The sequence below is a fragment of the Pelodiscus sinensis genome, chromosome 31 (genome assembly GCF_049634645.1).
Source record: "Pelodiscus sinensis isolate JC-2024 chromosome 31, ASM4963464v1, whole genome shotgun sequence".
Classification (NCBI taxonomy): Eukaryota; Metazoa; Chordata; order Testudines; family Trionychidae; genus Pelodiscus; species Pelodiscus sinensis.
The window spans coordinates 12281866-12305929 of record NC_134741.1 but is presented as its reverse complement, the minus strand read 5'-3'; the positions used below and the strand labels follow the sequence as shown (position 1 = coordinate 12305929).

The window sequence follows — 24064 nt, the reverse complement described above, 5'->3', positions numbered from 1 at the left end:
GGAGCTGACTGTTTCATTCCTATCAAGAAAACAACCTATGGGAGACATCACAGCCCTGGAGGCTTTGGTGAGAAATGTTCCACACTCTGGCTCTGGCATCAGTCTTTGGGCTGGTGTGGAGGTTCCCTGGGGCATCTCCACATGGACTTCAAAATCCACCAGGCTGTGCTGGTCAGCTCCCAGAACTGTGTGTGTAAGGAGTGAGACTTGTGCATTGGCTACATCTACACTGCCCAGTCTCCTGTAAGAACATATGCAAATGAGGCTCCCAGCTGTGTGACACCCCCCCCCCCCTTGTTTCAACTGCACCAGGTCCTCCAGAGCCAGGCACCCCAGCCCCCCTTAACCTAACGCCTCCATCTCTCCCAGAGCCCGTCAGATGCCAGCCCTGGGAAGGGCCCGGAGACGCCCGCCCCACGGGCCGATTTGCGAACACCACGGATGCCCTCCCCCAACGGGCTCCCCTCTGCCCCGTGTGAACCCCCGCCCCGCATGCACTAGCAGCTGGTCTCAAAGTTCGCGCCTTAAGCCCGACGGGCGGCGCATCCGCAGTAGCCCCGACTGAAGCCGCTGCCCTCACTCTGCGGGCGGGGGCGGAGGCGCGGCCAGGCACCTCCCGGTCTGAGCTAACCCTTGGTCTGCGAGCAGAGCTACTGACCCGCTGCGCACGCGCGGTCCAACTCCCCTCCCCTACTCCACATCACCCCGGCCGGGTTTTCAGCGCGTCCCGCCGCCCGTCACTCTGTCTTCGTTCAGGCCCCGCCCAGCCCCGCTGCCATTGGCCTCTCGAAGGCAGGAGCTCAGGCCACTGTTATTGCTTCATGCGCCGCGCTCCGAGTGGGATGCGTTAGTGCTCCTGGGGGGCACGGGGCTGGCGGAATCGGAGGAGCCCGGGTGCGGGAAGCAGGGGCAGGGGAAGTGACGTCTTAGGTGGGGGGTGGGGGTCCGCAGGGTCGTATCTCAGACCGAGCCCCGCCCGCTCAGGACTCGGCAGCTGGGACACACGGGCGGGGGGGCGGTTTTGTGCAGACTCGGAGGAGCCCAGGTGAGGGGTGGGGGTGTTTGGGTGTGGGGCGGGGGAAGTAACGTTTCGGGGGGGGGGGAATCCGCGGGGACGCGTCTCAGACCGAGCCCCGCCCCCGCCTGCTCAGGACGCGGCAGCTGGGACACGGGGGGGGACTGTTTTGTGCCAGTCCCGGCGCGGGGAGAGTTTGTCACCGAACAGCCTCGGGTCCGGGCTGAGGGATAGACCCTTGTCCCGAGCGTCTGGGCCCGGCCGTGAGCCAGGGCGGCACTTCCCCCCCCTCCCGATATCACTCCCCCCCCCCCCCCAACACCACCAGTATTAAGGACAAAACTAGCGAGATTGAAATGTCTTTGTTGAAAGTGTTGCAGAGACGCCGCGCGTGAGAGGTCTGTGTTGAGAGTTGCAGAGAGCGGTTAGATTTTTACCTGTTACTGTCAAAGCCTAATGATTTTTTGGGGGGGTGGGTGAGGTGAAGAAATCTGGGAGAGGTGCCAAAATGCCTGAGAATCTGAACTGTCTTCAGTGTTGATTGTACAGTGACACATTTGGTGGCAGTAAAATAAAACAAAAAACGCACTTCTTACAAAAAATAAGATGCTTCATAGACACTTCTTTTCCATTGGCTCATACGCTAATGTATTAGAGCAGTGTTTTCCAATTGGTGCTCCGGGACACCCTGGGGTTCCGCGAAGCAAGGCTAGGGGTTCCGCGAGGAGCTAGCACTCCCCCGCCCCCTCTGAAAGACAAAGAACTGGCTAGTCAGCAGAGGCACGGGCAGTGAGTTGTATGGGCTCGTGGTGTCCATGCTCCACCAATATTTGGAACTAGAGCAAGCCTCGGCCCCCCCATGCGTCCTCTCACCCCGGTCCCAGAGCATCTCTCCCCTGTTCCCGTGCCCGTCCCTGCTGTGCGCAACCTTCACTGAACTTCCCCTTGCTGGCTGCTGCTGCCCTGCACGGCGTTCTCAAACCGGTAGGCGGGGAGATGCCCGGGTGTGACATAATGTCACGGCCCGGGATTTTAAAACTGCTGGGTGCTGCGTTGCACTGTATGGCAGAGTTGCGGGTTCGGAGTCCGGGGTCGGAGTGCAGACTCCAGCTCCACAAAGTGGAAGGCAGAAGGTACGGGAAGGGCTAGGAGAGGAAGGGGCTTGTGCGGAGGGGGAGGAGAGGGGAAGGCACCAAAGGGACAGGGTAGAAGAGAAACAAATGCCAGACAATGAGGAAAAAGGCAGGAGGGGAGGTGTCAGTGGAAGGGGGACAGGGTGATGCTGGGAGGGGAGAGGGTAAAGGCATCGGGGGCTAGAGAGGGGACGGGGAGATGCTGGGAGAAGGCTTGAAAGAAGGGGTGGGCATGAGGGAGGCTGGGATGGAGCAAGTCGTGTGAGGGCACAGAGGCATGAGGGGAACGAGGGCAGAGGCTGGAGAGAGGGTGGGCATCAGGGAAAAAGAGGGCAAAGGAGGTAGGGGCAGTGAGGGAAGGGGGAGGCAACAGGAGGGAGCAGGAGTAAGAGAAGGTGCAAGTGCCAACGGATTCTGGGGGTGAAGCAGAAGGGCAGACACCTGCAGAGGAGGGACCACCACCAGAGGAGAGACGAAGGGCAGGTGTGTAGAGGGAGGTGTTAGAAGAGGGGATGAGGAGAGGTAGCTCACATGATCAGAGTGGGGCTACTGGAGGAGTGGGAACAGGGAGGAGAGAAGGGCTGGTGGAGGGGGGGCAGGTTGCAGGAGGGCTGAGGGCTGTGAGAAGGGTAGGAGTCAGGACAGCGGAGGAGGGTGAGGAGTTGGGAGGCAGCAGGCACCAGGGGAGCTGATGGAACAAGGGGAGGAGACATGGCAGCAGAGAGAAGGTAAAGGTTTAAAAATATTTATTAATAACTTGGGTGCCACAGTGGCACATCCAAACAAGCCACATGAACTCAGTACTGGTGCACAACACAAAATTCATTTTGCTCATGTGAGGAAACTCTTAGGCTATGTCTACACTGGCGGTTTCTTGCGCAAGGACATCTTGCACAAGAGTTCTTGTGCAAGAACACGTCCACACTGCCATGTGCGAGCTGTGCTTTTGCACAAGAGCATCTATGGCAGTGTGAACGCACTCTTGCCCGAGAAAGTGCCGATGGCCATTTTAGCCAGAGGGCTTTCTTGCGCAAGAAATTCATGTTGCCTGTCTACACTGGCCTCTTGCGCAAGAACAGTTGCACAAAAGGGCTTATTCCTGAACAGGAGCATCATAGTTCTTGCGCAAGAAGCCCTGATTTCATACATGAGAACTCTGTCCCCAGCTCTCACCAGCACATTTGGGACTACATTAGTGAGGCTTGGGGGTCTTTGGAGGGTTATTGGGGTTTTTTTGCATCTCACTTGTGTGGCCCCAACAGACTTTTCTGTGGGTCAGTGACCCTTGACTCAAAACAGGTTCCTCACCCCTCTCATAAATAGAGACAATGCTAAAACTTCTTGAGGTTGACATATTTTATTTAAAACTGAAGCCTGGCCAACAAGCCCCCAATTGGGGCCAAACCCCCATCTCACTGCAGCATCATAACACTCCTGCACCACCTGACCCCAAATCTGTGTCCTGAGCCCGTCATACTCAGAACCTTCTTGCCCTGAGTCCCTCACATATCCAGCCCAAACTCCTGCACCCTCACATCCACAAGCCCATGGCTTGCTCAGCACCCCAGCCTTCCACCTGAGCCCAACATTCCTGAGCCTGCAGCCCCCTCCCCAAGCCAACATCCCCTTCTCCTGCATCCAAATTCCCTCCCAGAGCTTGTACTTCTCACCCCTTCCCACATCCAAATCCTTCATTCCCACCCCACACCTCGGCTGTGTCTACACTGCACCCCTTTTCCGGAAAAGGGATGCAGATTAGACCAATCAGAATTGCAAAGCCACGGGGGATTTAAATATCCCCCGTGGCATTTGCATTTACATGGCTGCCGCTTTTTTCCGGCTTGGGGATAAGCCGGAGAAAAGCGCCAGTCTAGACGCGATTCTCCGGAAAATAAGCCCTTTTCCGGAGGATTTCTTATTTCTACTTGAATTTAAATCACCTGCGGATTTGTAATTCCGAAGTGTCTAATCTGCACCCCTTTTCTGGAAAAGGGGTGCAGTGTAGACACAGCCCTCCTGTGTCAACCTAGTGAGAGTGTATAAGGGCTGGGGATAGCAAGTGATGGAGAGGAGGGGAACAGAGCAGATGATGCCTCAAGGAAGGAGGGTGGGGTTCTTGGGGAAGGAATGTGATTTTCATGCATTTTTGGGGGATTTTCATGAATTGGTGGGTCCCTCCCCCCCCCCCCTTTTTTTTTTTTTTTTTTTTTTTTGCTTGACAAACCTAGGGGTTCCTTGAAATTCTGAAAAGCTGAAAAGGGTTCCTCAGCCAAATAAAATTGGGAAAGACTGTATTAGAGCATGTCCAATGGTATCATTTTGTCTCCTGCATCTCTTGGAAAATTATTTAAAACTAGACAGCTTGTAACTGTTACCAAACTATTAATCTGAGTGCATATGGAAATTAATTAAAATGGTGAAAATCTGTTTCTGTGCCTACACCAAAATCTATTATGTGAACATTAATCGTCAGAAACTTATTTTAAACCCTAAATCCATCTTAGATATTAATCTAAAAATAAAAAGTAGACTGTTTACTATGGTACACATTTATAGAAGTTGATGCAAAAACAACAATGTGAATATGTACTTGTGTAAATAGACAAAAAATAACAGTGCTATTAAAAAAGCAGCCTACCTCAGACTGAAAATAGAGCAGTGTCGGTTGGGCTAGGAGAGGGACCAAGGAGTAAAATCAGGGCAGGCAGTGGGGTTTAGAACAGGATATGGGCCCTGCCAGCCAGTGGCAGAGGGGGAACCCCAGGACAGGAAGGGGGTGGAAGTGATGGGGCAGGGAACTCTCTACAGTGCTTGCAAACATTGAGTGTGAGAGCAGATAGGGTGTGTTTCCCAGTTCCAGCATGGGCCGCTTCCGTGCTGCTTCCCAGGACTGTGATTGAAATGACACAATGTCCCCCAGGGACATTCCAAACAGAGTCCCTCAGGGAAGAGCCTGGTAAGATGGTTTTGTCAGCTAAGTGGGACTCAATGCGGTGAAATATTGTAGATAGAGTCCTTTCCAAACACTGTAATTACCAGAACTGGTCAGGGACTCTTAAACCCCAAGATGGGTTTCTCTTTCTGCTTAAAGCTAGATGGGGAACCTTTTTGGGTTGGGGGTCGCTGACCCACAAAAAAATCATTTGGGGCCACACACAAATGAGAAGCAAAAAACAAGCGAACAAACCCTCACTGATGTGACCTCCAACTGAGGAGAAGGACGTTCCTCACATTCTCCTCACACAGCAGAGCCTGGGGGGGGGGGGGGGGGCGGCTCCAGCCGCATGGGGAACCTGAAGCACCATTGTGGACTCAATATTGGGGAGGAGCCCCTGAGACTCAGGAGGCTGGATCCAGGCAAGCTAGGGGCCGCCACATCTGGCCCTTGGGCTTGAGGTTTTCCACCGTTGGCTTAAAGCTTCAAAGGAGTTTGCAAATGGGGCTGTAGAATGGCTACTTTTAAATTCGTTATTGAATCTCCAGAGAGGTTAAAACATTCTCTAGTGGGTTTGTTTGTGTTATTCCCTGGACATTCAATAATGGATTTAAAATTAGTTATCCTTCCAGAAAAGAATTTTAGCACCGGATTACAGAGGGAGACACCTGAACTGGAGCTCATTTACAATTTCAGTACTATAATAGTGACTCAGCTGTGAAGTTAAATATTATTAACAGTATGAGAGCTCTGATACCAACTAGGGAGCTAATGGTACTACTTTGCTATCACAGGCATTTGCATCTGAATGTCTGCAGCTCCCCCATATGTGTAGTTGTTGTGTGGCTTGATATATTTTAGATCCAAGGGAAACCAGTACACTCCAAGGCTACTTAACCACTTTCTTATTTATTGCAAGCTTTTAAAAAGTTAATACAGTTGTTTAAGTTTTACAAGCCTTAAAACAATTACTATACAACTTAAACCTTAATTACTATAAATTCTAAAGCAATGAATACAGCGCAAAGCAATGCAGAAACAGTTTCTAAAAGATCTATTATATACAATAATAAAGCCTAATTTACTTACACTTCATCCATATGCTTCCTACAGTTGTGGTTCTATTTCTTCCCATACATAGGATTGCCTGGGCCGTTGGTGTGAAGGGCCTAATTACTTCTAGTTACACCAAGCAGGACATGTGAGTCAATTCTGCCCATTCCCACCCATCGATTTTTCTTACTAAACCCAATTTATAGCAAAGCGAGACTTGGCCATTCTAATAATATTTACCAATTGATTACGTATTGTGTAGGATATGTCAAATGCCCAGTGCCCCTATTTGGGGTACATCCTGCTACCTAGAATGTTACCTGAAACTATATGCATAGTTGACTGTTTTATGACTGCATCTGTACTTTTTGCATATTGGAAAAACGTACCCATACGAGACTGCTTGTCCTGTGTTTTCTTGAAGCTCTTAATCTGCATAGTAATGCAAAACCGATCCTGACTCTCACAGCTTTCTTTAACACAAGCTTTGCCTGCATGCTTTGGGCGCACCAGACTTGAACAAGACCTGAGTTTGGTTTTAGGCGGACATCACCATTTATTGCCAAGGCAGGATAGTCCAAGCTCCTCCACAGTAGTTATTATGGAAGGGCAGTTAAAAGGTTTCAAACTGAAAGAATTAATGTAGGTTTTTACCCCATTTCCCATTACTCCATTCCCTTATGAAGGGTTTGTCTCGGTGGCATGATGCCAAAGTTATGAAGTTAAAGCGCACAGATTATAGCACCTTAAATCTGAGAGATTTCAATGGTCACTCTGTTCAGTTTAAATATTCTGTTGTTTTTTAAAAAATAAATAGGTGGAAAGGCTGAGAGCTGGCTGTTCATGGAGCGAAACTGCTGGATCCTGAAGGGCTCCTAAGTCTAGTGGATACAGCTCAGTGTGAATCAATAACGGTAAGCTAAAGCCTGGCAAATACAGACTAGAAAAGAGGCACAAATATTTAATGGGGAAGATGATTAGCTGTTGAATCCAATGACTGAAGAACTGGTGCATTCACCATCTCTTGAAGTTCTCTAAGCAAAGCTTGACGACTTTCTAGAAAATATGCTGTGGGGAAAGAAAGGGTTGTTCTGGGATAGCCAGATGAAATACAATGGCTTGTGACCAGGACTTGACAAATTATGCAAAACCCTACTCGCCAGACAAAAAAGGGACTCGACACCCTCTCCCCCCCACCGTGCAGGCACACACCACCGGAGAATGTGATGACCAGGACGGCATGTTTGTTTACGTCAGTTATCATGGCTGCAGTTATTGTTGTTTGTCATTCTTTGACATTTTGACGTGGTCTCAAAAACTTCAGTGAATGTTACAACAGCATTTTCATAGGCATGTGCAGCACATTTCATTAGGGTGTGCACCCAAAGAATTTTTTTAAAATGTACTCTGACTCCCATTAGCCACACCCCTGACTCCCATTAGCCACACCTCTGGAGGTAACATTCTTGGGGCAAGATAGACACGTGACCAGAAGTAAAAGGTGTCATGTGACCACCCCCCCTTAGGATTTTCCCACCATCCTCTTACCAATAGGGATTAGTTTGGCCCCCACCACACCTCCCTCATGCAACTATCCTGCAATTGCATTAACCCACTGTGCATGACGTTACCTCAGGGGCGGAGAGGCTTGGCGAAGTGTTCCCTCTAAGAGTTTCCTCCCATGAGCAGAATGAGTTTTGTGTTGTGCACCAGTATTGAGTTCATATGGCTTGTTTGGATGTGCCACTGTGGCACCTAAGTTATTAATAAATATCTTTTAAACCTCTACCTTTTCCCTCTGCTGCCATGTCTCCTTCCCTTGCTCCATCAGCTCCCCTGGTGCCTGCTGCCCCCCAACCCCTCACTCTCCTCTGCTGTCCTGACTCCTCCCCTTCTCACTGCCCTCAGCCTTCCTGAGACCTGCTCCCCTCCACCAGCCCTTCTCTCCCTTCGTGCCCACTCCTCCAGTAGCCTCACTCTGATCATGTGAGCTACCCCTCCTCATCCCCTTTCCTAAAACCTCCCTCTACACACCTGCCCTGCCTCTCTCCTCTGGTCCCTCCCCTGTAGGTGTCTGCCCTTCTACTTCACCCCCAGAATTCCCTGGCATCTCCTGGTACTTCCCCCTTCCCTCACTGCCCCTGCTCCCTTTGCCCTCTTTTTCCCTAATGCCTACTCCCTCACCACCCTCTGCCCCCATTCCTCTCATGCCCCTTTGTCCTCACACATGTTTTGCTCCATCCCTGCCTTCCTCATGCCCAACCCTTCTTTCAAGCTTTCTCCCAGCACCTCCCCCTTCCCACTCTAGCTCCTAATGCCCCTCCCCTCTCCTTTCCCAGCACCACCCTGTCCCCCTTCCCACTGACACCTCCCCTCCTGCCCTTTTCCTCATTGTCTCCACTTGGCCCCCTGACATTTGTCTCTCCTCCACCCTGTCCCTTGGCACCTTCCCCTTTTTTCTCCTGACCTCCCCTCCCCTCAGCACAAGCCCCTTCCCCCTATTTTCCCTCTTCCCTTCCCCTCCCCTACCTGGCTTCTGCCTTCCAGTGTGCGGGGCTGCCGGAGCCTTTTTGAATCCAGTGGTCACTGGTCGTGACATCATGTCACGCCAGCATCCTGGCATCTCTCGGCGTCCTGCCCTCTGGCTCACACCCTTCCTCCTCGCACCGGAGCTGCACGCAGGCAGCCCGGCGCCAAGAATCGCTGCACTTCCCCCTCTCTGGCGGTGCTTCGCTCCTCCACCCGGCCGACGGATCGATTGGGGCCATGCCAGCCGTGGTGCGGGCTTCAGCCAGCCCATCACAATGGCCCACCAGGTCAGTCCGCCCCTGCACTCGCCAGCTGATAAAATCTACTAGTCGCGGGCGAGCGTATTTGTCGAGCTGTGCTTGTGACACAGATGAGACCAAGAGCATGAAATAATGATCCCGTCCAATGCTGTGAATCCATGATTATTAGGATCTCATCCTGTAAACATTCAGCATGTGTATTTAATATTAAATATCTGAAAGGTCTCCTTGACTTCACATAATCTCTGTTGTGGGGTAGGTTTATAAAATCTCTGTTGATTTAGACCTGATGAGAGGGCCTAGGTCTGTGCTGCAAATAAACGGAGGAAGACGAGGGGCTTTAAATACAGCAGCCTAAACTTAAACACCTGCATCCATATTCAGAATATGGAGCTTGTTTATTGGAAACACTGGGCGCTCAGAGCCGAATCCCATTGTTGTCGGCACAATAATGTTGAAATTTAAGCCAGGTATTGAGAGAAGTGAATATGGATTTGTGATCTAACGTCTATGTGCTGTTAATGGAATATCTAAACAAGGGGTTGGTAACATGTAGCAATCTGTGCCATAAGCAGCATTCGAGCCAATTTTCTGTGGCATGTGGGGTGGGAGCTCAGCCCTTCCCCAGGTCTATACTGTGACTGGAGCCTCAGCTATGCAGCTGTAAGCTGGAGCACCAGCTCCAGCTTCTTGCTGGGAGGCAGTTGGGTGGGAGAGTCCCATCCTCATCTCTGGGGCTTCCTGTGTCCGGCCTGGGCATACAAGTCCTGGGACATAAAGAGTTAATCCCTCCACGTCCCCACGCTATAGGCTCTATCTCCTGCTTCACGAGGGGGTGGGGATGGGGCTGCTCTGCAGATCAGGACTGGGTGGCCAGTCACACAGGGTGAACCCAGGCCCGGGTTGCACCGTGCTGTTCCCCACGAGCTGGGGGTGGGTCAGGGAGCCCCTTACCCAGCGCCCCGCTGCACCTGGAGCCGCAGTCTGCAAGTGAGGGGTGAGCCCCGGGCAAAGGGCTGAGCCGGACAGAGCAGTAACTCTGGCCCCCTGCTTCCCTGGCCCCTGCTTGCCTCAGTGCTGCTCCTGGGGGCTGCAAGGCCCAAAACTGCTGCCCTGCCAGTGAGTGTGCTGAGGGGAACAGGGATGTAGGGTGAAGGAGGATGTGGGGGCAGGAGTTGCACTGAGGGGGATGGGGTGATGGAGGGGGATGAGGCTTCAGGGAGGGGAATCATAGGGCTATTGGGAATGAGGCTGAAACAGAGGGAAGATGTGGGAGGTGGAGGGAATGGAGCACCAGAAGAGTCAGGAGTCTCAGATGGGGCCCATACCAATGAGAGTTGGGGGTTTTTGGAGAAGTGGTTTTTTTTTTTGCTTCTCACTTGTGTGGTCCTCAACTGATTTTTCTGTGGGTCAGTAACCCCAACCCAAAAAGGGTTCCCCACCCCTGCCATAAAGAAAACATTGAAACCTTTTGTGTTGAATATAATATTTTACTTTCTTTATAATGAAGTCTGATAAAGTGTTTTAACTTTCTCATGTTAGTTTATCTGTTTAATAATTTAAATTAAACTGTTCTCCCCAGCTGCAGCTGGTTCAGAAAATGTTTACTGTACCCAGCCTGCCCTGTCCCCCACTTCTGCTGAGCGCACAGATCCATGAATAAGTTAAATCTTGACACGCCACTTCTGAAAGGTTGCCAGCCCTTGATCTAGACTCAATCATGTGCTCAAAGTGGCAGAGTCTTGCATCTGTGTCAACAGGGACAAAATATGGGGGGAATGAGGGTGTGGAAAGGATTAAAACCCCTTCTCCCCCGACAGGCTGCAGAGCCAGGGACAGGAAATGGCTGTGGTGGAGCCAGTGACCTTCGAGGAGGTGGCTGTGTATTTCTCTGAGGAGGAATGGGCTCTGCTGGACCTGGGCCAGAGAGCCCTCTACAGAGATGTGATGCAGGAGAATTATGAGGCTGTGAGCTGGCTGGGTAAGGATTCCTGTCCCCTTGGATATCAGAAGTTGGGTGGGCTTTGGAGCTGCTGGGTTGGGTTCAGGGCCCCTCATTGCCCCTGCTCCCAATGTCAGGAGTATCTGCCCCAATAATTCTGGCACTTGTGTGAAAGACTGTCCCCTCCGCATCCCCTGCCAGGGGAAGCAGGTTCAGGGACACGATAGTGGTGCTATTCTTCCCATAGCCAAAGTCTCAGTGTGCTTCCCCACCATCTTGCCCTAGTTGTGTCTTGGCCAGAGGTGTGAGTGGAAGGGCCCAGGCAGAAATGGCAGGTACCAAAGTTATGGGTCTGGGTCTGGCTGCTGTTAGTGCCTACAAGGGTCCCTTTGTGGCAGTGGGCTGAGCCGCTGGAAGGAGGGTGCAGTTCCCAGTGTCCTTCCCTGCCTGTGGCTGATCTGTTAACTGCTGGTTCTTGCCAGTGGGAGGGGCTGGGTTGCGGAGACTGAGGGAGGGTGGATGAGACACTTCACACTCTGTGAGTGTTTTGTCGGGGGTAGTTCTGTGGCAGATAAACATGGGCAGAGCTCTCCTTGAATTTTAGACACAGCCTGAGTTTCCTTTCAGAAGTCCAGCTTTATTCTCTCTGGGGCTCACTTGCCTCTCCTGTGACTTCTTTTCTCATACATTGACACAAACAAGAAGCATGTTGCGTTCCATGTGTTGCTACCCCCTTAGCCTTCTGTGTGTTTGAACAAAACATCCATGTCCATTATCCTCTCTGATGTGCTCACGGGTCAGTGAGTTCCTGAGCCAACTCTTAGGACTGGGGGTATGTCTACACTACCCTCCTAGTTCGAACTAGGAGGGTAATGTAGGCATACCGCACTTGCAAATGAAGCCCGGGATTTGAATTTCCCGGGCTTCATTTGCATAAGCGGGGAGCTGCCATTTTTAAAACCCTGCTGGTTCGAACCCCGTGCAGCGCGGCTACACAGGGCTCGAACTAGGTAGTTCGGACTAGGCTTCCTATTCCGAACTACTGGTACACCTCGTGGAATAGGAAGCCTAGTCCGAACTACCTAGTTCGAGCCCCGTGTAGCCGCGCTGCACGGGGTTCGAACCAGCGGGGTTTTAAAAATGGCAGCTCCCCGCTTATGCAAATGAAGCCCGGGAAATTCAAATCCCGGGCTTCATTTGCAAGTGCGGTATGCCTACATTACCCTCCTAGTTCGAACTAGGAGGGTAGTGTAGACATACCCTGTGTGTTTGCAGTTACTGCAGAGATCGGTGTGTTGATTGTCCTCCTCACCACTCAGAAATGTGCTCGCCTGGCCAGTGCCCCACCATTCTGCCATAGACCAGTCTGGACATAAACAAGATAATCCTCACATCAGAACATTCCCACTGACACTGCACACAGCACATTTTGCACAAGGTTTCTTGCAGTTGTGTAACAGTGGTAGCACAATGATCTCCATAGTCATGTCACAGATGGATTTTCCAAACACTAAATGAAGGTCCGAGAAGGCGTCGGGCTGAAGTTGTGAGGAACGTGCCCACAATGTGCAAACATGGTAGATTCTGTGCAGCCTGGTAGGGGCACCAACTCAAAGGCCATAAAAGACAAGACTGGGATACCATACAAAGGTTGCTGCTGCTGGCAGAGTAGAACCGAGGCTGCAGGAGTGAGCTGAGCAACACCCACAAGCACCAGAGAAACAGCACAGCACAGCTCCACCCTGGCTGGTCCCAGGAGCAGTCCAGCACCACTCTGGCCAGCCATGGAAATGGCAGCTGTTGTGAGCAGCTGGAAGGGCCCACCCAGACACAGGCAGTCGGGATCAGGAGCGTAGAGCATAGGCAGGGCCTGAAGCAACCCGCCACAGATTCACTTAGTTGCTCAGTCAACTTCCTCTGCTTTTTTGTGGTTCAAGTAGAGCATCTGAGCTAAAGAGTAGGGTGAGCTGAGCCCCCCCAGGCAGGAGCTTTGTGGACAGAACCTTGGGAAGCTAGAGCTCTGCTGGGTCCTTTCTCTCTAAGCCCAAGTTATCTGCCATGTGGCAGCTGCAGTCTGAGCCCTGTCTGGGGACTTCAGTGTCAGACCTGCCAGCCCTCCCTAGAACTCCCCTTCTGATCAGTGTGTTCCTGTCCTGCCCTGGGATGCTGGGGGTATGGAATGGGCTGTGAGGGGGACTGATTTGTGCACTAGAAAGTGCATCAGAACCCTCAGCTCCCTTGGGGAATCAACTGGGCCATTCCTGAAGCAAGGGGATGCACCTTTTGTCAGTGAGTGTTCCTGGGATCTTGTACCTACCAGAGCCCAGTCTCTGCAAGGCAGGGAAGGAACCTCTCTGGGTGAGAGACTCAGATCCTGGCTCTAGAAGCAGTAATGGCACATTTGGAAAAAGTAATCCCAACTATACATATAATATGATGGGGGCTAATTTAGCTACAACTAACCAGGAAGGATCTTGGAGTCATCATGGATAGTCCTCTGAAGATGTCTGTGCAGTGGCAGTCAAAAAAGCAAACAGGATATTAGGAATCATTAAAAAAGAGAGAGAGAATAAGAGAATAATTATTGCCCTTTATATAAATCCATGGTCCACCCACATCTGGAATACGCGTACAGATGTGGTCTCATCTCAAAAAAGATATACTGGCATTAGAAAAGGTTCAGAGAAGGGCAACTAAAATGATTAGGAGTTTGGAACGACTCCCATATGGGGAGTGATTAAAGACACTGGGACTTTTCAGCTTGGAAAAGAGGAGACTAAGGGGGGTTATGATAGAGGTCTATAAAATCATGAGTGGTGTGGGGAAAGTGAATAATGAAAAGTTATTTACTTGTTCTCATAATATAAGAACTAGGGGCCACCAAATGAAACTAATGGGCAGCAGGTTTAAAACAAATAAAAGGAAGTTCTTCACACAGTGCATAGTCAATCTGTGGAACTCCTTGCCTGAAGAGGGTGTGAAGGCTAGGTCTATAACAGGGTTTAAAAGAGAACTAGATAAATTCATGGCGATTAAATCCATAAATGGCTATTAGCCAGCATGGGTAAGGAATGGTATCCCTAGCTTCTGTTTGTCAGAGGGTGGAGATGGATGGCAGGAGAGAGATCACTTGATCATTACTTGTTCAATTCACTCCCCCTGGGACACTTGGTATTGGCCACTGTCGGCAGACAGGGTACTGGGCTACATGGACCTTTGGTCTGACCCAGTATGGCCATTCTTATGTTAGACCTTAATGAACAAGATCAGCACTTGTTTAATTGCTCCCCCAAACAGGATTTCCAGTCTCAGAAGCTCATGTGATCTCCTGGGTAGAGGAAGGGGAGGAGTTGCGGGTCCAAGATCTCCAGAGCTGTGAAGAAGGGGAGATCAGCAGCAGCACCCGCACAGGTGAGCAATCAGCTAAACTGACTCAGAAGCCAATTTCTGTCTCCTTATAACCCGTGTCACTTGTGCATTTTCCTCTAGTCTGACTGCCCCTTCAGCCTGTCTTCAACTTCAGTCAGAGCATGGTAGGTGGGGGAAGGCTGGGTTCTCTCCTCTGTGGAAGGATCATGAAGGAGGATGAGCTCAGCTAATGATAATTCAACCATTACTTGAGTGTGTGTCCCCCCCCCTTTTCTATTCCTCTTTCAGAGTTTCCTTTCAGCTCATCATGGAGAATAACTCCTGTCTGGATTCTTTCTCTATCCCAGCAGGTGATGGGACATGGACTGAGAACAATGAGAAGAGTCTTCAGCAGGAAGGACTGGAGCAAGTAGCTCCATGTGGGATGTTACTGGGAAGACCTGAAGGGCATGTTTCCCAGATACAGGAGCAGGCAGAGAGCTGTGAGAATCGGTATAGCCCAGAAAAGCAGCAGGGAAACCATCCAGGAGAGGCACAGGATAAATCCACTCGCAGGAGCAGAATAGAGAAAAGAAACACAGAAACCATTAAACAGAAAATCCCCCATCAACAGTTACTCTGCACTTGTAGTGACTGTGAAACTATTATTGAACATGAAAGAGCCCACTCAGGAGAGAAGCCCTTCAAATGCTCTGACTCTGGGAAAAGCTTTAGTCAGCACTCATACTTTATGAACGATCAGATAATACATACAAGAGAGACACCCCATAACTGCTCTGACTGTGGGAAAAGCTTCTGTGTGAGTTCAGCCCTTGTTAGACACAGGAGGACCCACACAGGAGAGAAACCATTCACCTGCTCTGACTGTGGGAAAAGCTTCCGTCAGAACTCACACCTTGTTAAACACAGGAGAACCCACACTGGAGAAAAACCCTTCAGCTGCTCTGACTGTGGGAAAAGCTTCATCGGGAGCTCAGACCTTGTTCTCCATCAGAGAACCCACACAGGGGAGAAACCCTTCACCTGCTCTGACTGTGGGAAGAGTTTCAGTAGAAGTTCACACCTTGTTAACCATAGGAGGACCCACACAGGAGTGAAACCTTTCAATTGCTCTGACTGCGGGAAAAGCTACAATTGCAAGTCACACCTTGTTATCCATTGGAGAACCCACACCGGGGAGAAACCCTTCAGCTGCTCTGACTGCGGGAAAAGCTTCTATCAGAGATCATACTTAGTTATCCATAAGAGAACCCACACAGGAGAGAAACCTTTCAATTGTTCTGATTGCGGGAAAAGCTACAATTTCAAGTCACAACTTGTTACCCATAGGACCACCCACACAGGAGAGAAATCTTTCAGTTGCTCTGAGTGTGAGAAAAGCTTCAGTCAGAAGTTAGCCCTTGTTAGACATAGGAGAACCCACACTGGAGAGAAACCCTTCAGCTGTTCTGACTGCGGGAAAAGCTTCAGGGGGAGCTCAGACCTTGTTATCCATAGGAGAACCCACACTGGGGAGAAACCTTTCACCTGCTCTCACTGTGGGAAAAGCTTCAGTACGAGTTCAAGCCTTGCTAAACACAGGAGGACCCACACAGGAGAGAAACCTTTCAATTGTTCTGACTGTGGGAAAAGCTTCAGTAGAAGCTCACACCTTGTTAGACATAGGAGAACCCACACATGAGAGAAACCCTTTAGCTGCTCTGACTGCAGGAAACGCTTCCGTCGGTACTTCTTCCTTACTAGCTATCAGATAATACATACAAGAGAGTCACCCCACAAGAGCTCTAATTGCAGAAAAAGCTTCAAACACAGGTCAGACTTTGTTAAACGTAAGACAACTCATGGAGGAGAGAAAACCATTCAGCTGCTCTCACTGTGGGGAAAAGCTTCAGTCAGAGCTCAAATATTGTTAGCTATCAGAGAAACCTATAATTTGAGTTCCCTTTAAACTGTGTTGCCATGTGGCTGTGCTGCAGCCTATTAAATGACATGTGAGCTTATAGGGTAGGGGTGGCCAACCCATTACTGACAAAGAACCAAAATACTGGTAGATACAGCACAAAGAGCCAATAACGAAAAACATTGTCAAGCAAAAAAAATTGGGCTCTGATGCTGCCCTTTTAAGAGCAGAGCAGGCATTCCCATTTAACGGTGGCCATTTTTATCTGCCATTTTGAAGGATGCATGGGATGCTGTGGCTCTGTCTCTTTCACACAGCTGCCTCTTGAAGAGCGAGTGCAGGGACCACAATTTTTTTTGTTGAAGAGCCACATGCGACTCCCGAGCCACAGGTTCGCCACCCCTCTTACAGGGCTTTGGTGGGGAGAGATATCACTACCCAGTTGTCTCAACCCTGACCCAGATCTGCTGTGACCAGAGGACAATTGGCTATCCCATAGCCCTAGCCCCAGAGCTGCCATGGCAAGGAGAGGTATGTCTCCCCTCTCCCCCTTCACAATAGCACCTGAGCTGGAGGAGAGAGAACTTGTGGGAGTTTTCTTTCCTGATGTAGCCTTTCAGTGGCCTACATGTAATTTCCCTCAGTCTTTAAGATTACACCCCCTGTGGGAGCCCTCAACCAGTATTCCCTCTAAGATTTTCCATCCATGGGTAGAATGAGTCTTTTCTTGTGCACCAAAAGTGACATCCTGTGCACTTGTTCAGATGTGTGCCCCTGTGGCACCCACCAGTTACTGAGAATTTTTACACACACACATGTATTTTATATATATATATATATATATATATATATATATATATATATATATATATATATATATATATATATATATACACACACACACACACACACACAGTTTAAATTGTTATGGAAGAGAAATACTGAACAAGGGATAATTAACAAGGTGCATGACCCTGCACACACAGACCCTGAAAACTACCCAGCTTTATACCCAGTATCACTACCCTGCCTTGCTCCACTTTTCCTGCATCTATGGGCTCCCCAAACGCTGCACCCCCATCTTGTGCACCCTTTACCATCAGCCCTGCATTATGTCTCCTTCATCCCAACCCCTGTACTTTCCTCCCAGTCTAATCCAGTCATAGTGTAGTAATTTGTAAAGGATAAAAAATGAATGCACCGTCCCTCACCATTGACTGTAAAGTTCATTCTTCAGTTGCAAATTCATGACATTCAGAAGATGAATTTAGGTACATCACCAGAAAATTTCATCCAGCTGTTTTTCTTCGGACCACATTACTATACTATATATAGGACATAATCTAATTACTGATTATATTTCTTATAGTATCTGCTTGCTTTAGATCCCTGTGAATCATAGAAAAGTCCCTTTAATATATCATTATCAATTGCATATTGATCAATACAAAATAATCAATATTCATTAAGAAAGTTTTAGTTGCTTTTACACAGTGTGCGTGTGTGAGAAAGAGAGAGTGAGAGAAATAACTTCCACAGAGAGAAAAATAGTCATTGGCACAATCAACACTATTGACATGATTGCTGCCTTCAAAAAGTGACAAGAATATAGAGGGTCAGACAGAACTATTCTCCTTAATGTGGTTTAGGCTTTTAAATAAATATGAACAGGGTGCATAACATTTCTCTAGTCATTTGCCATTTATTTTAGTCCTCAGATAACCTGCAGCTTTACCTTTTGAGATTCTGAAGTGGAGCTCTTTAGTGAAATGGAGCTGGAACCAGACCTCCTCACCACACGGCCTTGGTCACTAGAGCAGCCCAGTCCCTCACCACTGCATGGCTCTGGGCCAGGGCCTCTGAAACATGCACGGCCTGTGATGACCCTGCAGCTCAGGCCCTGGCCAAGGCCACCAAAGTTCACACCACCCATGACAGTTGCAGCTCTGGCTCCAGCTAGGCTACTGGAACAGGCATCCACTGTGGCTCTTGCCCTGGCCCTGATGAGGGCCTCTAGAACAAGCATTGTTTGCCACACGGCCCACCCCAAAGCTCTTCCTCTGGCTTTCCTCACTTGTAAAATAAGGAATACAGGAGACAGAGAAGGAAGTCCTCCAGCTCACCATCATTTCAACATTATGTCACGATAACAGCTTGCTGTGTAGATGTGGACCATGTTATTTCAGAATAATGTCAGTTACTCTGAAATAACGCTATTGTGTAGACATCTGCTTGGTGGAGGTTCCCTGGCAGGCTACTCTGCCAGGCAGCGGTTGCAGGAATTGTCAGGGAGCCCATTCATCATTCAACCCGTAAAAGGGAATGTTGCCGGCACTCTTGATATGACGCTTCCTGCTGTAAATTGTTAGTGACAATTGTTAGATCTTATCAGATAGCTTGCTATACAACATGGCTTTACTACTTGCCAACATGTTTTCCCATATAATAACACCACACAATTGGCTAAGAAACCTTTGTAATTGCACATCATTCAGTGAACAACCAAAAAAGGAAGGCAAATAATTGAGGGAAATTTTAGGGGAAAATTATTTATTTATTATTGCAGCAACATGTCCCTGTGTTTAAAAACATGGCTTCAGCAGCCCAAGTCACCTAGGGTATGTCTACACGACAGAGTTAGTTCGAACTAACGGACGTTAGTTCGAACTAACTTTCATAGGCACTACACTAGCACTCCGCTAGTTCGAACTTAATTCGAACTAGCGGAGCGCTTAGTTCGAACTAGGTAATCCTCATTTTATGAGGATTAAGCCTAGTTCGAACTAGCTAGTTCGAATTAAGGGGTGTTTAGCCCCTTAATTTGAACTAGTGGGAGGCTAGCCCTCCCCAGGGTTCCCTGGTGGCCACTCTGACCAACACCAGGGAAACTCTATTGCCCCCCCTCCCGGCCCCGGACCCCTTAAAGGGGCACGGGCTGGCTACGGTGCCTGTGCCAGGTGCAAGCCTGCCAGCACCCAGCCAGCAGACCCTGCACCTGGCACGGCTCGAGCCAGCCACCTGATGTCCCCCAGCCCTCCCCCTCTTCCCAGAACCAGGTTGGCGGCTCCCGGGAGCTTGCCTGGGACCGCAAGAGGCGGGCACCCACCTGGGCTAGTGCGGACATCGTGGACTTTGTCCACAATCTCCGCACTAGGCACAGGAAAGTGGCCGTCTAGGGCAGGAGAGCTGCCAGCCTGGCCACCCAGGAGCAGGTGTGCATGAAAATAAAGGGGGTCCACTGAGACTCCCGACCCTGAGCCCTGAGCTTACAATGGCCGTACTGGGTCAGACCAAAGGTCCATCTAGCCCAGTAGCCTGTCTGCCGACAGCGGCCAACCCTAGGGACCTTGGAGGGGATGGACTGAAGACAGTGACCAAGCCATTTGTCTTGTGCCATCCCTCTCCAGCCTTCCACAAACCTTGGGCAGGGACACCACTCCTACCCCCTGGCTAATAGCACTCCATGGACCCAACCTCCATCACTTGATCTCACGTCCCTTTAAACTCTGTTCCAGTTCGAGCCTTCACAGCCTCCTGCAGCAAGGAGTTCCACAGGTTGACTCTTTGCTTTGTGAAGAACAACTTTCTGTTACTAGTTTGAAGCCTGCTACCCATTCCTTTCCTTTGGTGTCCTCTAGTCCTTCTTTATGGGAACTAATGAAGAACTTTTCTGTATGCACCCTCTCCACCCAACTCCTGCTTTTAGAGACCTCTATCCTGTCCCCCCTCCGTCTCCTCTTTTCTAAGCTGAAAAGTCCCAGTCTCTTTAGCCTCTCTTCATATGGGACCTGTTCCAAACCCCTGATCATTGTAGTTGCCCTCCCCTCTCCCAGCCTCTCTCTTCCCCTCTCCCACCTCCTTTTCCCAGTCTCCCCCAGTTTTGTTCAATAAAGACAGAGTCAATGTTGGAAGACACGTTATCTTTATTTTGTACATCAAGAAAAGGGGCTAGGGAATGGTAAGTGGAAGGAGGTGAGGGAGGAATGGGGTACGAGCCCCCGATGGGGAGGACTGGGCTGGCTCTGCGGGCTTTTGGGGGTGGAAGCTCTCCTGCAGCCCCCCAATTGCTCCCTCTCCCCACATGGCAGCCTGCAGCAAGTGCAGCCGGGCTGATGGCCGAGTGCTGTGATGTGCCCAGTGTGGGCACTCTGGGCACTCCAAGCCAGGACTGGTTTGCAAGCGGGGCACCCCTGAGAACTGTCTGTCCGGGGTCGGGGTCGGGTCCCTTTAAGCACAGCCCTAGGCTAGCCTGACACAGCATTTCCACGCTCTAAGTCCTCCTCTGATGCCCTGCCTGCACTGCTTCCGGCCATCCTTAAACCCGGTTCAGGGTCCACTTAAAGTGGACATGCTAGTTCGAATTAGCAAAACGCTAATTCGAACTAGTTTTTAGTTCTAGTTGCGTTAGTTCGAATTAGCTTAGTTCGAATTAACTAATTCGAACTAAGTTAGTTCGAATTAGCACTGTAGTGTAGACATACCCCTAGACCCCAGCAGACTGGATAAAACACAAATGAATCCATCACAAGCTCATTTCAAGGCATTTCTTTTCAAATAATCAAGTTTAGGGTTCTCTGCCATGAATGGTGTATTGGGAATCAATCTTCAAATTTGAATTCTTGCATCGAAAATGCTCATCTTGCATCACGTTGAAAGTAACAGGTAGGCCTAGTAATGATATGTGCCTCCCTCAGCCAGTTCCTCAAGAAATCCGCTTCAGTCACTGATTTGAAGGCATCGGGCCAATCAGTCAGTCACTATTGTTACAGAGCCTTCTAGACAGTGGAGGACAGAATCCAGAGGAATTGTGATGAATTTCCTGGAGCAGTGTTTTTATCTTTTCCCTCTAAGGGTGTGTCTACACAGCAGGGCTATAGTTGAATTAAACAACGCAACTTCAGCAAAGTCAATTGTGTAGCTGAAGTTGAAGTAGCTTAACTTGACTTTTGGTGCTGTCTGCACAGCAGGAAGTCAAAGGAAGAGTTCTCACCCTTCAACTTCCCTTACTCCTTGTGAAATGCAGATCACAGGAGTCAGAGTAAGAAGTCCTCCAGCTCGACAGTATTTCAAAATAACTTCTTGCTGTGTAGAAGCACTTATTTCAAAATAATGTCAGTTATTCCAAAAGAATGCTGCTGTGTAGACATGAAGGACATGAAGAGGGTGATGCTGCATTAAAATCAACAGTGGACACTGACAGTACATTGGTTGCAAATAAAATTTCTAAAGAAAAATAAACTAAAAAGAGGTTATTGCAGCAGTGATTTCTATGGAGAGGAAGACAGCTTGTGAAGTTGGGGACTGAGTGGTGTTAACTGATGCCAGAGTAGGCAAGGAGTGGCCATATCTTGATTACAAATTATATGTAGCTAGAAAGTTGAAAATCGCATGAATTAAGACAGCCAGAATGTTATAAAATCATGTGACTCTAAGTAGATTGGTTAATTCATTCTATGGGTTTTTTTACCTATGAATTTTCAAAGGTGCAGTGCAGGAGGGGGTGTATGTGTCCTGCTTTCTAGAGAGAGATGGTCAAGACGAGAGTAAGGGAGCAGCCATACACGTGTGTCACTGTGCTGTCTATGACACCTGTGCTGTTACACATGGACATCACTGAACAGTCTGACAATGCAATAATGAATTGGGTTTAGAGAAATGTTTTGGATTTCTTGAAGTGCCAAGGATGTATACAAATGTAAACCCATCAAATGTCAATATCAATGAGGGAAGAATAAAGGTCAATCATTCCATTTCTAAAAATAGTGTTTTAATAAACAGCTGGTGAACTGTAAAGGAAAAAATTTGTGTGTGGACACCTTGTTACAGCAACAGTTTCTAAATTAGCATCCATTTTTTCCTTCATATTTGACATTGTTAGAAAATGCTGACAGGAGTGAAAGACCCCTTCTTCCTCCCCAACCATCTGCTAACCCTAGGGGCAAGGGACGGGGCTAGATGAGGGCAGCAAACTCCACCCACTGTCTGGCCGTGCATCACTCTGTGCTAGGGTGCAGCAAACATGGGGTGGGGATGGGGGGGGGAAATGGCCTGGGCTCCTTCCAGCCAGGGTGTCCCATTCACTCAGCCTGGGCTGGGCTTCCAGGTGTCCAGTTTTCCACTGAAAGCTCCAGTTGCAAAGGGAAAGGGACAGTGACCGGTTAGCACAAAACATCCAGGTACCTGCAGTAACCAGCCCCACCCTTGGGGGAAGAGCCACAGCACTGAGAGGTGCCAGTCAGTGCTGTGGGGTCACTGCCAGGGGCAGAGATTCCCTCTGACCTGGGCTGGACCAGGCAGATTGTCAGGGGAGCTGTGTTGGTGCCCCAAGCATTGAGACTGGGATAGAAATAAGAGCAGAGCATCCCAGTGAAAGTGAAGATACGGGACCTGTGAGTCACATTGTAAAATGAGACCTCACCTGCCTCAGGGTATGTCTACACTACAAAGTTAGTTCGAACTAACGGATGTTAGTTTGAACTAACTTTCATAGGCGCTACACTAGCGCTCCGTTACTTCGAACTTAATTCGAACTAACGGAGCGCTTAGTTCGAACTAGGTAAACCTCATTTTACGAGGATTAAGCCTAGTTCGAACTTACTAGTTCGAACTAAGGGCTGTGTAGCCCTTTAGTTCGAACTAGTGGGAGGCTAGCCCTTCCCAGGTTCCCCCTGGTGGCCTCTCTGGGCACAACCAGGAAAACTCTTCTCCTCTCCCCCAGCCCCGGGCCCTTAAAGGGGTAGACTCTGGCCAGACGGCACTGGAGTCAGCCAGCCCTGCCAGGAGTCTCTGCCCCTGAGCCAGTGGCCCCACAATGAGCCAGGTAGCCAGTGTCAGTGAGCCATCCCCTGCCCAGTCCCCGAGCACCCAGGGGCCAGCCAGGGGCCGTAGACAGGGGCACTAGACCTCCTGGTCTAGTGCAGAGGTCATGGACCTCATTGAGATTTGGGGGCAGGCCCCCAATGTCCATGATCTCCGCACTAGGAGGAGGAACGCGGCCGTCTACGGCCGCATAGCAGCCACCATGACCAGCAGGGGACACAGGCGCACCCAGGAGCAGGTGCGAATTAAGTTAAATCAGCTGCGGCAGGGGTTCGCCAGGTCCACAAGGGGCGGCGCCGCTGCAGGGGCTGCCACCTGCCCCTACTTCGCTGCCCTCCACCAACTCTTGGGGGGCAGGGTGGTCCGTGCCAGCCCGGGGGACAGCGAGCCGGGACCAGAGGGCCCTGACCTGGGCACACCAGAGGGGCCACCGCCAGCTGTTCCAGCAGGGTCGTCCAGGGAGACCGTACCGGGTAAGTACTTTGAATTAAGTAGTTCGGGGGGGGGGGAAGGTGGGAGGGAGACCAGAGACCGCGTGCGTGGGCCATGCCTTCCACGGATCACGCAGACACCTGTGCACATGCTAGCACGTGCCATGCCACCCTTGGGCAGGTGGCTCCAGCTGCGTGACACCCCGGGGCCATTGCCCAATAGGCACATGCTTGTGCAAAGAGACGTGACATGCTCCCGACCCCAGGGCAGGACCCCGCAGGATGCTTTCCCTTCACATGTCCCCTCTACACGGAGGCAGGGGACATCTCCCCCTCCCCCCTGCCACCCCAGCCACACTATACATGGCACAGGGACATGGGTGCGGTCTTGGGGCAGCTCCCAGTCCCGGGGAGAGCCAGACATCCTGACCATGACCTCTGTACAAGCACAGCGGCTGTGACGGTGCAGGACATGGTCACCCTCACGTTGTGGAGTTGGGGAGGGGGCTGGGCATCCCCAGGGAGAACTGCGTCCCCAGGGAGAACTGACCACTTCTCTGCGTCCCCAGGGAGAACTGACCACTTCTCTTCTTTCTCTACAGCTGCACTCAGCCATCAGCCCGGCTGCACTTGCCGCAGACTGCCATCTGGGGAGAGGGAGCAATTGGGGGGCTGCAG

The 24064-nt window shown here is 50.2% G+C and overlaps 1 protein-coding gene across 1 annotated transcript; it reads left to right on the top strand.

The window, feature by feature from the left end:
• Window positions 1–855: 855 nt before the first annotated feature.
• LOC106733052 (uncharacterized) lies at window positions 856–21947 on the top strand. The gene is made up of 7 exons (XM_075912598.1): window positions 856–1045; window positions 6225–6284; window positions 6954–7050; window positions 7968–8952; window positions 10746–10906; window positions 14165–14278; window positions 14584–21947. Exons 4-7 carry the CDS (start codon window positions 8903–8905, stop codon window positions 15915–15917), a joined length of 1659 nt encoding a protein of 552 aa, XP_075768713.1. The 5' UTR covers window positions 856–1045; window positions 6225–6284; window positions 6954–7050; window positions 7968–8902; the 3' UTR covers window positions 15918–21947.
• Window positions 21948–24064: the final 2117 nt, after the last annotated feature.

Coding starts and splice junctions, on each gene's coding strand:
- LOC106733052 (XM_075912598.1), top strand. CDS start 8,903: ATGCCAGCCGTGGTGCGGGCTTCAGCCAGCCCATCACAATGGCCCACC. Junction 8,953..10,745: donor CCATCACAATGGCCCACCAG/GTCAGTCCGCCC, acceptor CTCCCCCGACAG/GCTGCAGAGCCAGGGACAGG. Junction 10,907..14,164: donor TGAGGCTGTGAGCTGGCTGG/GTAAGGATTCCT, acceptor TCCCCCAAACAG/GATTTCCAGTCTCAGAAGCT.